This window comes from Protomyctophum parallelum (assembly GCF_964188405.1).
Source record: "Protomyctophum parallelum genome assembly, chromosome: 8".
In the NCBI taxonomy this organism is placed as follows: Eukaryota; Metazoa; Chordata; class Actinopteri; order Myctophiformes; family Myctophidae; genus Protomyctophum; species Protomyctophum parallelum.
Genome location: NC_139703.1, coordinates 15610928 through 15625264, shown reverse-complemented (window position 1 = coordinate 15625264; position 14337 = coordinate 15610928). Strand labels below are relative to the sequence as shown.

The following is a 14337-nucleotide window of genomic DNA, read 5'->3' as shown; positions in this document are numbered from 1 at the left end:
TTATTTTTTTATGTGAGGGGGTGGGCAGGTATCCTGCACAATCAATTCCCAAATAGGCTCAAAGTAAGACTTTTGCGTTTGGTCTGTATCTCTGCACCTCAGCTCAACAACATGCATGTTGAGAAAAAAGGGTGGTCTTCAGCCTCTCATTTTAGAAGCAGAAAACCCCACCTACTCTAGCACCTCTTAGAGAGCTCTTGGCATGAACATGACTTATACGATACTGTAACATACCAAAAAAAAGGTTCCTTGGCATTGACAGATATTTTAATGAGCAGCAAATATGTTTTTATGTGTGTGTACCACATTTGACAGATATTTGACAGTATTGTAATTCCCTCTGTAATTAACAATGACCTTTGGCTATATGCATCTTCATACCAAGGCAGTCTCTGCTTGTGCAATAATTCTACAGTGAACTTGTTGAATACACACTCAGAGGCATATATAGCATCCATCCATGACGGGGTAGAAAAGCTAGGCATTTGAGGAAGGTTAACTGATAGTCCAGATACTGGCACTGGCAGATTTGGTACTTTGGGAATTTGGAGGCTGACATTTGGTAGATTCACATTGGGCAGATTACTTGTTAAACTCCTGCAGAAAAGACAGACAAAAAGAAAAAAAGAATCCATAACAGTGGTAATATGGAAGCAGCAACAAGCCATGTGTCATGAAATTTGACAACAGGTGAAGTCACATAAAGAAAATACAGCACACATAAACAAAACCGACATTGTCTAAGGCACACTTAAAGTAATACAAATACAAAAACAAAACAAAAAAGACCTAAAGAGAGAGCAGCTGGACTCAAGAGACACACATATACTGCATATATGAAGTGGAAGAGAAAGCAACATAATTATTCAAAGCATAATTACTATTTAATAATTATTATTTAAGATAAATTAAATCCCTGTCTTTTATTTAGCTTAACACATCCTACAGTCTTCTTGATCTTAGTAAACAATGCAAAAGTAAAAATGTTAAAGCCATGAGAAAATAAATAAATAAGCATATCAAGGCTGAAAAACCTGTCAAGATAACAGACCGGAGATCGTCTCTCCCTGGCAACGTGTTAAAACACTCTATAGGGTTAGTTCACAAACAAAATCAGAGAAATATTATGTGTAAACATAACGCCCGGTGTGTAAGATGCATTCTGTAGGCTACATGAGTCCCACACGAATACCAATATTAAAAAAAGAAATACTCCCTTTAAAGGGAAAAAAAAAAGTTCTATCTAGCTCACTTTTTAAGAATGACCTAGAGGAGTATTGAATGAACAACTGCGTCTCCCAGGCTCTCAGAAGTCTGTCTTTCAGCCTGGCGTCTTCCACCATGCTAGAGCTCAGAATAAGAAGAAAAGGCTCCTTACTTCACAGGCTCCCAGGATTCACGTTCAAAGCCCCTGTGAATTGACTGTGCGATGGAGGACTCCATCAGATCAACATATCTAACCACCAGAGGAGCATACAGGTCCTGTAGGTGTTTGTGGAACTTTCCATTGCACAGATGATCTGTTGATTAGAGAGAGAGAAAGAGAGACAGGAAACATTGACTTGAATGCACAATCGTGACACAAAGTGGCTTGAGTGTGCAGTGTGCGTTCACCAGCGAGAGCTCACAGTCAGTTCGAAGGAAGTCGTTGAGTAGCTGGAAAAGGGGGAAGCTGTCCCAGCTCTCTGGAGACTGGATCTCCAGGGCCGCGTCCATTTCCAGGGCATAGAGGGCCAGGAAGTTTTCGGCATGCTCCACCATGAGGTCTGTCCACCACGCAAATGCCTAGAGAGACAAGGGAGGAAGCGAGTGAGAACTGGAGCCCCCAGAACACATGGAAGGTATGCTGTAGGTTGGACTGAGCTAAAATCAACTGGAGCTTATTAGATTTGAAAAGGAAAGGCCAGTGAATTCCTGGAATCAAATGGGATTTTGCCAAGCCCTACGCCAGTTCAACATGTATTAGTTGTCCTCTGGGTTCTGGCTTTGTCAGAAATGTATTCGTGTCTACATATATTGAGTGAACTGCCAGAAGCCATATAAGAGTGTGTGTGTGTGTGTGTGTGTGTGTGTGTGTGTGTGTGTGTGTGTGTGTGTGTGTGTGTGTGTGTGTGTGTGTGTGTGTGTGTGTGTGTGTGTGTGTGCGCGCGCATGTGTGCATGCGTGCGCCGTGCATGCGTGTGTGCACGTATGTCATTGTGTCATGTAGCAACTACAGTACGCTCTCTGCGAAAGCTCAGAGTTTGAATCAATCCACAGCTCTTATTGATTAGAACTTTCAAAGTACATGGTTATTTCTCATTTCTCATCATTTGCTCAAATCCATATCTGTACATAAAGTAAAAAAAAAGAGTCGAGAATGTGTGCCTTGCTTTATTCATGACCATATCAATAGAGGGAATAATGCTTTTATCATGCAAATGTGGAACTCCCAGCATGCTTTGCCTTCCAGCTTGGAGATGAGGTTCCACCATTCACATTAGTGACACACCCATCCACATTATTCAATTGATGTGAATGTGACTCATGCAGTATGCCGTTTTAGGCCAGACTTACTTAGTTGTGTGCCGGTGTTGCGCACACCATAAAATATCACTACACTACAGTAAAAGCTCAGAATTCACTTTTAGATCTGCTATATTTCCAGTGCGCAACACAGACTGCAAGAAAGTATAATCAAGCCTATAGGCACACCAAAGACTGCAGCACACAGCATCTCTAGTGTATTCTCCTGTGGCAGATCCAATTAGTTGGTAACGACATTCAGATAAATATTTTTGGTGGTGCAGCTCCGTGCAGCTGAGAAGGTTGCACGGAGGCAGTCTTGGCTTGACTCATTTTCCATTTAAAAACTGTCATGTTGCCAAATTTCTGAGGGGAAACACGTAGACACCAATTTATACTTTGTTGCGTGACAATGTTGCATGCTGAAAATAGCCGATCTACAAGCTGACAAACAACTCGCGCAACAAATTATAAATCAAGCCATAATCTTTTCTCCATTAGCGCTGCGTAGCATGCTCTTGTTTCCGTTGCAGTTTCATCCATTAATTGCCTTTATCATCTAGAATGGTAGTGGGAACCAGACTTACCTGACTACTTACCTGCCTCCTACACACGCACACACACACGCACACACACACGTGCACACGCACGCATACACGCCCACACACGCCCACACACACACACACACACACACACACACACACACACACACATAGACACACACACATGCGCACACACACTTTGCCTGACTATGCGACAGTGTTGAAGAGCAACAGGCAGAAAATGAAGCTAATCTCTCCATCACATTCAAGGAGCGATTGTGTGGGTTTTGGGGACAGGGTGGATATATACGGGTTTGGGGGGAGGGGGGGGGGGTTCAACAGGCGAGGATTGGTCACATGAACAAAGGCAGACAGGCAGAGGGCTGGTTCAGCCCTGAGGCGGCTGTTAAGGGGCACAGACAAGGTCCTGGCTGTACAGCACACCTGCTGCTCAGCCGACAGCCAGACAGGCTGCGGTGCTGTGCCAAAGCAGTGGTTTCAAGGGAACAGTCCTGGAGTAGTTAGCTGATGCTTGAGGGGGGCATATGGCACCCTCTATCGAACATGCACAAACCATTATGGCGTTGGGGAGACTCTCATTCAGCTTTCACTACATACCTCTTTTCCCTGCTTGGACAGTCACCAATATGAACGGAGGGGGACACAGAGACGTACACAACAGATATGTATCTTTGAGGCATTTCTTTCATAGGGCTTTTGTAAACTGAGGCGAGAGGAAGCGTATTGATGGAAGAGAAGCTGGGAAATAATGCTGTAACGAGCGTGGACTGTGAACTCAAACATTGGATGGAGGATTCAAAGAGATGCATGGTGAATTCAACCTCGAGGATCACATGAAGCATACTTCGGGGATAGACTATCGGTTCAGCATGCTCTGAGAGAAAGATTTATTTTTGTTTTTAACTTTTTTTTTCATGGTCCCATGAGCATGCTATATGATCCCAATGTGTTTATGCAAGCTCCAATGGTTTACATTTTCATCTCACTCATTTCTCTCACATCTATGCCCAAACTGCCCCACCACCCCTATCTACTGCTTTGTTCCTGCCTGGGAGGTGCCTCTTGCCTTATTGACGCACATGCGATACAGGGGGAATTGTGATGGGGACTGAAGAGAAAGAGAAATAATGATACTGTACCGATTGATCTCCAGAACTTGTGACTGCCGCCTGTCAAGCATATTCAGAGAGATACAATAAATCTGCTTTATCTCTACGACTCTGCATTGGATCACCCTTATACATCTATACATGCTCGTCATGCTTCCCTATCAATTTATGTTTCGCACTGTAGTATCAATGTAATGTTTAAAGCGATTTTGTGGCTTTTTTCTCTGGTGCACAAAGGATCATTGTGGAGGAATTTAATAATCTTGATATCATAAGCTATTAAAGTATTCTATATTTTACAAAACAAGGGCTAATGTAAAGAGCATGCAGTAGTTATGAATAACCTAGTTTGATATTACCGTTGTACCTACTGCGCGCTTACTTCAATCGAATATTACCATTTTCCCAAGGCACCGAGTGGTTTATGTAACATTGCACCACTGAGCCATGAATTATGAATCAGAGGAGGGAACAGCACACACTGTATCACTTCTCTCATATTTACAGTCTCTCGTCTCCTCAAAGATTGTGCTCTGATATCACGCTGCTATGGACTGCGCAACTCCAATTAAGCCTTCTTAAAATGTAATCTATGTCTAAAAGGGGGCCCTCTTCAGTTACCCATGCATGAAAGCAGATTTATTTATAGACATCTGAAAATAAAGCTAAAGCCTAATTTATAGTTCATTGCATGGCAGTGGCAGCTCGCCGGAAATAACTGAGAACCGGAACGATTTCAGTTGAAAATCAGTTATTTTCAGTGAGGGACACTGTCGTGTGACAAAGTATAAATGAGACCATACTCTCCACGCTGCTGGGCAGGTGGAGATAAGGAGAGAGAGAGAGAGAGAGAGAGAGAGAGAGAGAGAGACTGTTTTGAGGAGGAGAGGTGGAAAAGGTTCCCACTCACCTCCGCATGGTGTTCCTGGTTCTGCTGGAGGACTTCTATGACTAACTCTGCCAGGCGAATTGTTTCCTCCAGCTTTTTGGCAGGCGTGACTAATCGGCCTGCATTCTCTACAGCAAAGGGATGAAGGTGGGGGGAATGTGTGGTTAGTCAAGCACAGAAAGGCATGCTGGGGAGATTATAATTTGTATTTCTTGTACGCTATTCATGAAACTATTTTATCTGTATATGATTTATTATAGATAGAATTGAGTGTTAACCACTTTCACCCTATAGGTGTCAATATTTTGGGCATGTCATTACAGACGAAAATGTTCCAAATATGAAATTGAAATAATACAAAATCTTACAAAAATATCAGATCAAGTTCATAACATAACGGCTATTTTTGAATAGCCAAAGAACAAAATAGGTTCTTATACCCTACCCTCAAACACAAGTTAAGAAGTTATACCATTATTCTTCTTGTCCAGGTCCCCCAGGCATCTATCCTAATGTTTTCCCTCTACAACAATGTCTTCAAACTAAATAGAAGATTTACAACAATTCTACAAGATAATTTACTATTTTCTCAGAATTTTCGCCTATTATGACATGCCCAGAATAGGGATGCTAGTAGGTTTTATGTGATTGGCACAAGCAAAATGCTTTTAGTGTGGGCATTTTGGGTTGCAAGCAAACAGTGACGCAACAGTGAATTGTCTGTAGTGGGACCTTGACACTTGTGCTGGCAGAATACCAGGCACAAGAACAGTGGCACTGTGACTCTGTGAGTCATCAAGGATCATGCAGCTAGTGAGTGCAGAGAATAAACCAAACAAATGAGGGTCTGATTCATGGCATGGCCCCAAACCATCGAACGCTAATATGCTATTTCAGCAAACATACACTGTAAGAATAGTCTGCTGTTATCCGACTACTAGATAATACGCTTTACAAGTTGTGCTCTGTTTGAGAATGTACAGAGCTTTATTGTGGTGACCCTATTGGTAGTGGCAGGGCACAGGTAAAAATCACTATTGTGGTAAAACAGACATTCAAATACAAGGATCATCTTTTGAATTAATTTTAAAAGAACAGGCGCAAATTAAGTAAATGCGTGGTTTGTTATTTTGCCTTGATGGGTTATCATTGCAGCTAACAAACCAGTAGTCTGAAAAATAAAGCTTTTAATTGTAATAGTATGTGACGGTTCTGGAGACTATTCTTACAGTGTAAAGACAGTGGTGTTAGCCATGCAAAATGTACCAGCTGTTTCTGCCCTACTTAAAGTTGGCAGAAATATTGGTGAAATTATCTTAATATAGACAATTGTATTAAATCCATAATGTGCTGACAAAATGAATTGATAGACATTTGAATGTGGTGAAATGAGGTTACCTAAACATTACAATGTGGAATGATATCTGAACATGTACAGTAACTGAATGACTGACACAAATCAAAAGCACATATATAAGATAGGCTACATGAATTCAAACAACCTTATACTGTAGGTGAATAGCTGCAATAGCTGAGTATTGCAATTCTATTGTTTATATGTTTTGCTAATTTCCTCAGAATGCCAGTCGTAGCAAAGATTTCACTATTCCCTAGCCCAGTGGTTCTCAAAGTGGGTCCATATGGACCCTCAGGGTTCCTTGAGGGGGGTTAGAAATGGACCCTTACAGGTCTGTAAGTCAGAGAGTTTACAAATGGAACCAAATCAACCTTTACAGGCCCAATTGGTTCCATTTGTACACTCTCAAAGTTGTACACTCTCAAAACCTTTGAGAACCACTGGCCTAAATAGTAAATAACTATCTACTGTGAGGTTGTTGATATTAATTAGTTTGAGAAACCCTTAACTACATCGAGGTTGTGTTGATTATTATTTAGTTAAATTACAAAATGTGAGGGATCTGATAGGAAAAGTGTATTATTAAATGTAATGTAGGCGGTCATGTGTTGATGACATATGGTATTAATAACTTAAACTACTCCCATACATTCCTGTGCCAAAATGTGGGACCTTTGCATTGTGCTAATGATGATAGTAATACTGATCCATATCTTCGTCTGTTTTGTTTCACCTCAACACATAGCAAAGCTATAATGTATGGGTTTTGTACGAGACTGTATTGCTTTACATTCTTTCTTGCAAACTAGCAAGGAGATTACTGAAAATGTCTATGAATTTAAGACTTGACATGAGATGTTTTACATTTCTGGAGTAAATAGCCTGCCTTGAATTACTACTACGGTAGATAAAGTAATACAATCTCCACAAAATATTAGTGTAAATTAACAAACTTCTTACTTAAAAACATGCGTGGCCATTCGCAAACACATACTGTATGTGGAAATACATAATTGTATATTCACATACTTCTGTGTACCGGTGTATGGTTCAGTGTGAGTGTGTGTGTGTGTGTGTGTGTGTGTGTGTGTGTGTGTGTGTGTGTGTGTGTGTGTGTGTGTGTGTGTGTGTGTGTGTGTGTGTGTGTGTGTGTGTGTGTGTGTGCGTGCGTGCACATGTGTGTGCATCTGTGTGTGCGTCTCTGTGTGTGTGTGTGTGTGTGTGTGTGCACACGCTGTGCCTAAGCCACAAGTTAAACATGGGTTCACCTGGATCCTTCTGATCCTTTTGACCTTTCTCAACTTCAGCGACAAAAAGAGAAGAGGAGAGATGAAGAGGAGATATTTAGTGTGTAATCTATGGTTATTTTCACGTTACGGGTTAAAGCTCAATGTTATTCATCGTCATGTGACCCTTTGAGTCCTTCTGCCAGCAACCTTTCAGCTCCAGGGAGTGTGGTTTCTAGGCAACGGACAAACATTACAAAAACAGAGACACTGAACCACGTCCTCCTGTGGAGAGTTTGGAAAGTAAAAGGTGACAACAGGATGTTTGTCAACAGACAGACAGGTACAGTAACAGTTAGAAACAACACAGAACAGCTGTAAGGGTCAAAGACAGGACACACTGGTGGTGACTGGAGTTGAACAGAACTGAAGTTACAACACAGGAACTGTTTCATGTTTGTTGTTTTTAAATTGAAATACCCCTGCCCCCCCGCTATGACCCCCAGTCCTAGAGTGACTCTACCAACAAGTCACACTTTAGCTTTTGTCTGGTGCCACAGTGCAAAAAAGAAGCCTACCTGTATCACACTTTTCATACATAATCACACCAGATGACCGGAGAAGATAACACAGACAGAAGCAAAGTAAGAATGCATTCAAGTCAAAGGGATGCGTGTCCAACCAAAAGAAAGAAGCTTAAAGACCAGACCTCTCATTCATGTCCATCGCAGAGGGAACTGAAAGGGCTTATTTATGCTTCGTTGTGCAACTTCATCACTCACCAAAAGAATAACTTATTTTCCAGAGGACAACACAGTCGTACGACAAAGCATGAAATTAGGCTTAACTGTTCCAGACTGGCTAGAGTTCAGTGTGCGTTGCTAAGGCCTCTCGACCGATGCATTCTCTCCCCATTCGCTCTCACAGACATTAGGCACAGATACAAAAAAAGCATGGCAGGTGCAACGTCTCAGAGGAAAGCAAAAAGCAGGAGGGTGGAATGAGACGAACTGCTGCTGGAATGAAAGATGAACAAGGCTACGCAGGGGGATGTTGGAGGTACTCACGGATGGTTAAATCCATCACTTGTGACGCCAAGCAGTAGACAGGGTGCTCAAACATTTCTCTCTTTTTCCCTATAAAAGAGGATCGTGGCATGCAAGAAGCTGGGATCAGAGGTTAGGGAAAGCTAGAGGTCAGAAGCTGATGGTAAAAGGGGCTGTCCAGGTGAATACTACACTGGGTGGGCCAGGAGGCCCCAACAGACAAAGCCACATGCTGGTTACTATGGTTTATCCTTCACCAGGAGTATCACAAGGAATTCACATGGTATACAAGATAGTAAGGGTTGTACACCTTAGTATCTTTGGCACCCTGAGGGATTTCTTTTAAGGCATAAACTCTAACAATATAGTTGATATACTGTGAAAATATATGCACAGTGCAATTCAATGCAATTGATGGTTACGTGATGTACTGTATACCAGGACCAGTACAAGTCATTGTTTAGTTAACATTATTGTTAATGAGCACTGAGCAGTCCATGCCAATAAAGAAATACCTTGTCGTTATGTGTTAATAGCACATGCAGGGGACCATGGTTCCCAGCATTCCATAGTAGCCACTAATTATCACATTAAAAGTGGTCAGAGTGATAGTTGTGGCAAGCAACTGTAGAAGAGAAGAGAGAGCAGAGTGGACAGAGGTGCCAGGAGAGGAGGAGAGTAGTCTTCAGCAAGAGGATAAGGCAGAGAGGACAGGAGAGCAGGTATACTTCAAGGAGGAGCGTGTAAAGAGGACAGTGTCAGCTGGTGGAATCAGAAAAGAGAAGTGCTGAGGGTGGGGTTGGTGGGGGAGGGTTGCATCATTTTGCTAGTAGTCAGAGAGGACGTTTAGCGACTCTGGGCAAATGTATACTTTGTCGCTCAACGCTCGACAAACATCGAGTGAAGCGGCCATGCGACAAAGTATGAATTAGGCTTAACGGTCCATACCAGAGGTTAGGACGCTGCACAGTTTGACTATGTATTCGAGGCACTATGAGAGACCAGCACAACAGATTTCAGGGCGTTGGATTTGAATGCATTTTTACTCACACACCTCTACACAAAAGCCAACTTGACCTATAGAACACCACAGAGCTAAAGCAGGCCTGAAACAAAGGAGAGAGTTATTGGACTGAGACACAACACAGTGACTGACAGCTTGTCACAATTCATATGGAATACGGACAGAGGAGATACTTTGTATAGCAAAACTATTTGACCATACTGTAATGATGTTTACATTGTTCTTTAAAACATTCTCCGTACAGTGCTTTGTGTTATTGTCAGTTTTGTTTGCATTCCTTTATGTGCTAAAAGAGTGACTTTGAGAGATTTTTCACCATACAATGAAAGTCAATGAGAAGGTGTTGCAACAGCACAACGGAGAAATATATCTTGTCAATTGGATTAGTTATATCATAACAAGCTACGTACACATTATACAAATTACAACCCAAACCTCTTCCAAAGTGTTCAAAACTGACCATGATATTAACAACATTGATACTGACATGATACTGATGTATGATGATACTTAAGGACATGGATATTGGATACAGTATATTTGTACAGTAACAGTGTCTTCCCACCTCTCCAGCTCATTAGTAAACAGAAAATAAATCTTCACAGGATCAGGATACTAATTGTATCCAATCAGGACAGAGAAAGGATACTCCCCCCCCCCCCCCCCCCCCCACACCTCACTCTCTCATTAGCAGGCAACACAGCAGTACTATCCCTCTCTCTGTTTCTGGCACCCCCTACTGGTACAAATAAGTCATATACTCGTGCTCATGGCAGGTAGACAAATTGGCCCTCATTTATCAATTGAGTGTAAAATCTGCCACAGATTCGAGTGTAGGTTTCGTAGTACAGCCACGGCATTTATAAAGTGATCGCAAACAGCTGATCCTTCCTTAATTTCTTTCCGACATTAATAAATGTGACGGCTGAAATCTATCTGGCACGCCCTATGAAATCAAGCCTCGCCCTCATTTTTGCGACATCCTTAATTAAAAGGACGAGACGTAACGCGAGAAAGACATGGCTGTAGATTGCACTTGCCGTTGGTTGGTAGACTTGACTATAGCTGCATAGCTTCGGTCCCAGGCTTACTTATCTGCGAAAAGAAAATCTAAAGCTGCAGCACTGCAATTGCCTCTCGATCCAGTCATGGAAGTTAGGAGGGGGGGTCGGGGGGGCTACCGGTATGCGCTCATGCAAAACACTATTTAAATGGCTTAAAGCATTGTTTTTAATTGCGCGATTTTAATAAGCTTGCACACTTGGAAATATCCTACCAATTTCATATGACATACAAAATATATATTTTTTCACATGTAGGCTATTATTAGTTTTATAAATTTTAGGAGTGAAAACATATGTTTAGATGCCTGTGACAGCCTCTCAGCTGGTCAAACAATGCTGCTCCGCTGTTCTACGACAGTAAAACAGGTGAGGACAAAGCGTACGACAGCTCCCGACCAATTTCAAGCTTTGGCGGAAATGGTAAATGCCAAAAATTTCGGTCATTTTGCCGTGCACCCATATTTTGGCGTATGCACGGTTGATAAATGAGGGCCATACTGTAGGCCCAGGCATAGGCACATAGGCACAGGCATAGGCACGGACATTGCTGGTTGTAGGAGTGGTTGCACCACTCAAAAAAACAAAACAAAAAACAGGGACATTATAACATTTGTGGAGTTCTCTTTCCTGATTGAATAAAATTATAACCACCAATGGAAAATGTATTTTCTAGTTACTAAAGAGCTGGAGAGAGAGAGAGAGAGAGAGAGAGAGAGAGAGAGAGAGAGACCCCTGTTACTGTACAAAGAGCTGGATACACAGAGAGAGACCCCTGTTACTGTACAAAAATGTTACTGTTACCTGTTACTGTACAAAAATGATATAGAAGTGATTGCTATTGGAAAATATAAAGCTTTAACCTTTTAAGAAACTTCATTTTTTTGCACCAAAACATGCACCTTATGATGAGACAAATTATTTCAGGAGTTATGCACGGTACTTAATTGATTTGCTTTTAACACAGAATTCATGAGAATGTCTCTCACTATTTTTGATTCCATACAGTCCATGCTATATATAATCGCTGGATTATATTCAATCAAATATGATGTCAAACTGAAATCCAATGATAAAATCATTATGAAGAAATGTCATTGGCCACCAGGGGGAAAACAAGAAATCACACAGTAGTGTGACCGAGACTGCTGATGGTGTCTTTGTGATCAGTGGTGGAAAAAGTACTCACATTTTTAAGTAAAAGTATCAATACTTCAATGTAGAATTACTCTGTTACAAGTAAAAGTCCGGAATTCTAAATGTACTTGAATAAAAGTATATTAAAAAATTCTACAATGCGTCGTGCGTCGCATTGTGAGCTTGTAAATCGGCTATTTTCAAATGGCCGAAATGTATATAGGGCTTAAGAGGTTGTCCCAATGTATGAATGAATGAACCATTGTAAAGCGCTTTGATCACTTAGAAAAGCGCTATAAAAATGCAATTGATAGATGTAGTGGAGTAGAACTAAAAGTACAGAATTTGACACACTCAAGTAAAGTACAAATACAAAATGTGTACTTAAGTACAGTACTTAAGTAAATGCCAGTTGCTTTCCACCACTGTGTCTTTGTGATATATGGCTAATGTTACCTTCGATTAGAGCATATTCTGTGATACGCTCGTAGTTGAGCTGCGCAGCCTGCTCCAAACTTTTGCGGATGACTCCTTTCACTTCTTCTTGTGGGACTGGAGTCACAATGTCCTTCATCAAGACCTGAAGAGCACATCATATGGGAATCATATCACGTCTTTCCATTATACTACAGTTGAGCATTACAAAAGGCTTTTTTTATTTATAAAAAATTACAAACCCTCTCCAACAAGGATAAAGTGGCCTTCAATGCACCCTCTGGCCGACCGAAGGGGAAACAGTATCTAAAAAAATAAAAACAAAATGAATAAATAACAGTGAACAGCAATTATAAACATCTTAAGATTTGAAGCGACAATCAATAATGGACAAGTACTCAACCCAAGCAATTGAGTCAAATATTACTACTATTACTTTTAAAAACAATGAAATAATCAAAAGTACAAATTACAAAAATACAAATACTCAGGTAAGGTTCAGATATTCAAAACATTTACTTAAGTACAGTAGCCTACTCTAGTAAATGTACACCGGGTACAGCTCAGGCAGTGGCAGTCACCTGAAATGTACAATCTGGTTTTCCAATATCACTCGCAACCGCTCTTTGATTTCTTCAAAGCGATCTTTCTCATCCACTTTCACTGTGCTCAATCCATCTGGCCTGAGAAGTACACAAACGTGCACGCACGCACGCACGCACGCTCTCACACACACACACACACACACACACACACACACACACACACACACACACACACGTAAACTCAACCAATTATTCTGAACATTTGCATTTATTCTGGTTGTTCTACCTCTCATCTGGGTCCAACTGGACAACGATAAGGAACACAATACAGTAAAACCCAGAGTGTTCAAACAAACAAAGTTAAATCAACATTCCAGATTGTCCTGCTATGTTGGCTGATGGCTTTCAGCTCTCCAAGAACTGTCTGTAAACTTGTGTGAGACATTATCTTCAATGTTTTCTTCATGTTAACTGGTTCCCATTGCATCACACATGTAAATAATTGACAACATCTCACCTTTCAGGCTCCTGGGAGAGTGGAATTTTGGTTTTCCTTCTCTTTCTAAACTTGAATTTGCTTGCCCGTTTAGAGGCAGTGCCAGGATGTGGACTTTGTGAGCTCTTTAGGGACCATGGGCCCTCGCTCCCGACCAGGGGACCCCAGTAATTGCTGCCCTCTCTGACTTTAAGGGACGCATGCGAGGATGAATAATATGGATATTATGAGACTATGACAACAAATAACAGAGGAGAAGAGTGAGGAAAGAAAAATGATAGAAACAAGGACACAAATAATTGATTAACAACATAACACAAAATAACATCATAATTAACAGAAAATGTACAGAAAATAACAGAAAATATGGCAAAATAACACAAATTAAAAAAGAACACAAAGACACACGATGTCTTGATGCTTTTGGTCGTGTTTGCTTTCTTCATGTTGTCCTGTTAATATTCAGTTACCTTTATGTTAAGTTTTGGACAGTTGGAGTCCAGTGGCCTTAATACTGTATATAATATAGAAATCCTTTTGTAAAAGGACAAAAAAAAAATATTTTATGAAAAACACAATATCTCTCAAGATGGGATTAGTCCACACCTGTTCCCATGTACATGGGATGCACAGAAAGCAAAGCTGTAGTGGAGAAGGGTGGGATCAATCATTGCCCCGTTGTCTGCCCTTTCCAGAAGGTCACGCAGGTAACACAAATGTCTGTGACATCCCCGGACCCCGTTCCTGGCACAGTACTCATCCAAGACAAACACCTGACCTGGGCTGAACCATCCCTGCATTGCACAAAAGAGCAGAAAAATAAAAGAACAAGAGCCATTATAGTCTTTCATCTTTGCCCACAACTACTGTTTTTGTGCCAGATTTATTGTATCTGTCCATTTTATCGGATGATGGTGTCGTTTGGCAAACATATCCGATCAACA

The 14337-nt window shown here is 41.2% G+C and overlaps 1 protein-coding gene across 5 annotated transcripts in view; it reads right to left on the bottom strand.

Moving 5' to 3' along the window:
- cadpsb (Ca2+-dependent activator protein for secretion b) overlaps positions 1 to 14337 on the bottom strand; it is a gene marked incomplete at its 5' end in the record, with an annotated part of 99493 nt that overhangs the window by 15772 nt on the left and 69384 nt on the right. For 2 of the 5 annotated variants that reach the window (XM_083771523.1, XM_083771524.1), the window contains 7 exons: positions 1379 to 1520; positions 1629 to 1785; positions 5088 to 5194; positions 12374 to 12497; positions 12595 to 12658; positions 12934 to 13035; positions 14000 to 14187. In XM_083771523.1, coding sequence (XP_083627649.1) covers positions 1379 to 1520; positions 1629 to 1785; positions 5088 to 5194; positions 12374 to 12497; positions 12595 to 12658; positions 12934 to 13035; positions 14000 to 14187 — 884 coding nt within the window. Of the gene's footprint in view, positions 1 to 435; positions 598 to 1378; positions 1521 to 1628; positions 1786 to 5087; positions 5195 to 7691; positions 7725 to 8716; positions 8786 to 12340; positions 12498 to 12594; positions 12659 to 12933; positions 13036 to 13999; positions 14188 to 14337 lie in introns of all 5 variants that reach the window. The other 3 variants (XM_083771521.1, XM_083771520.1, XM_083771522.1) reach the window with 3 other exon arrangements.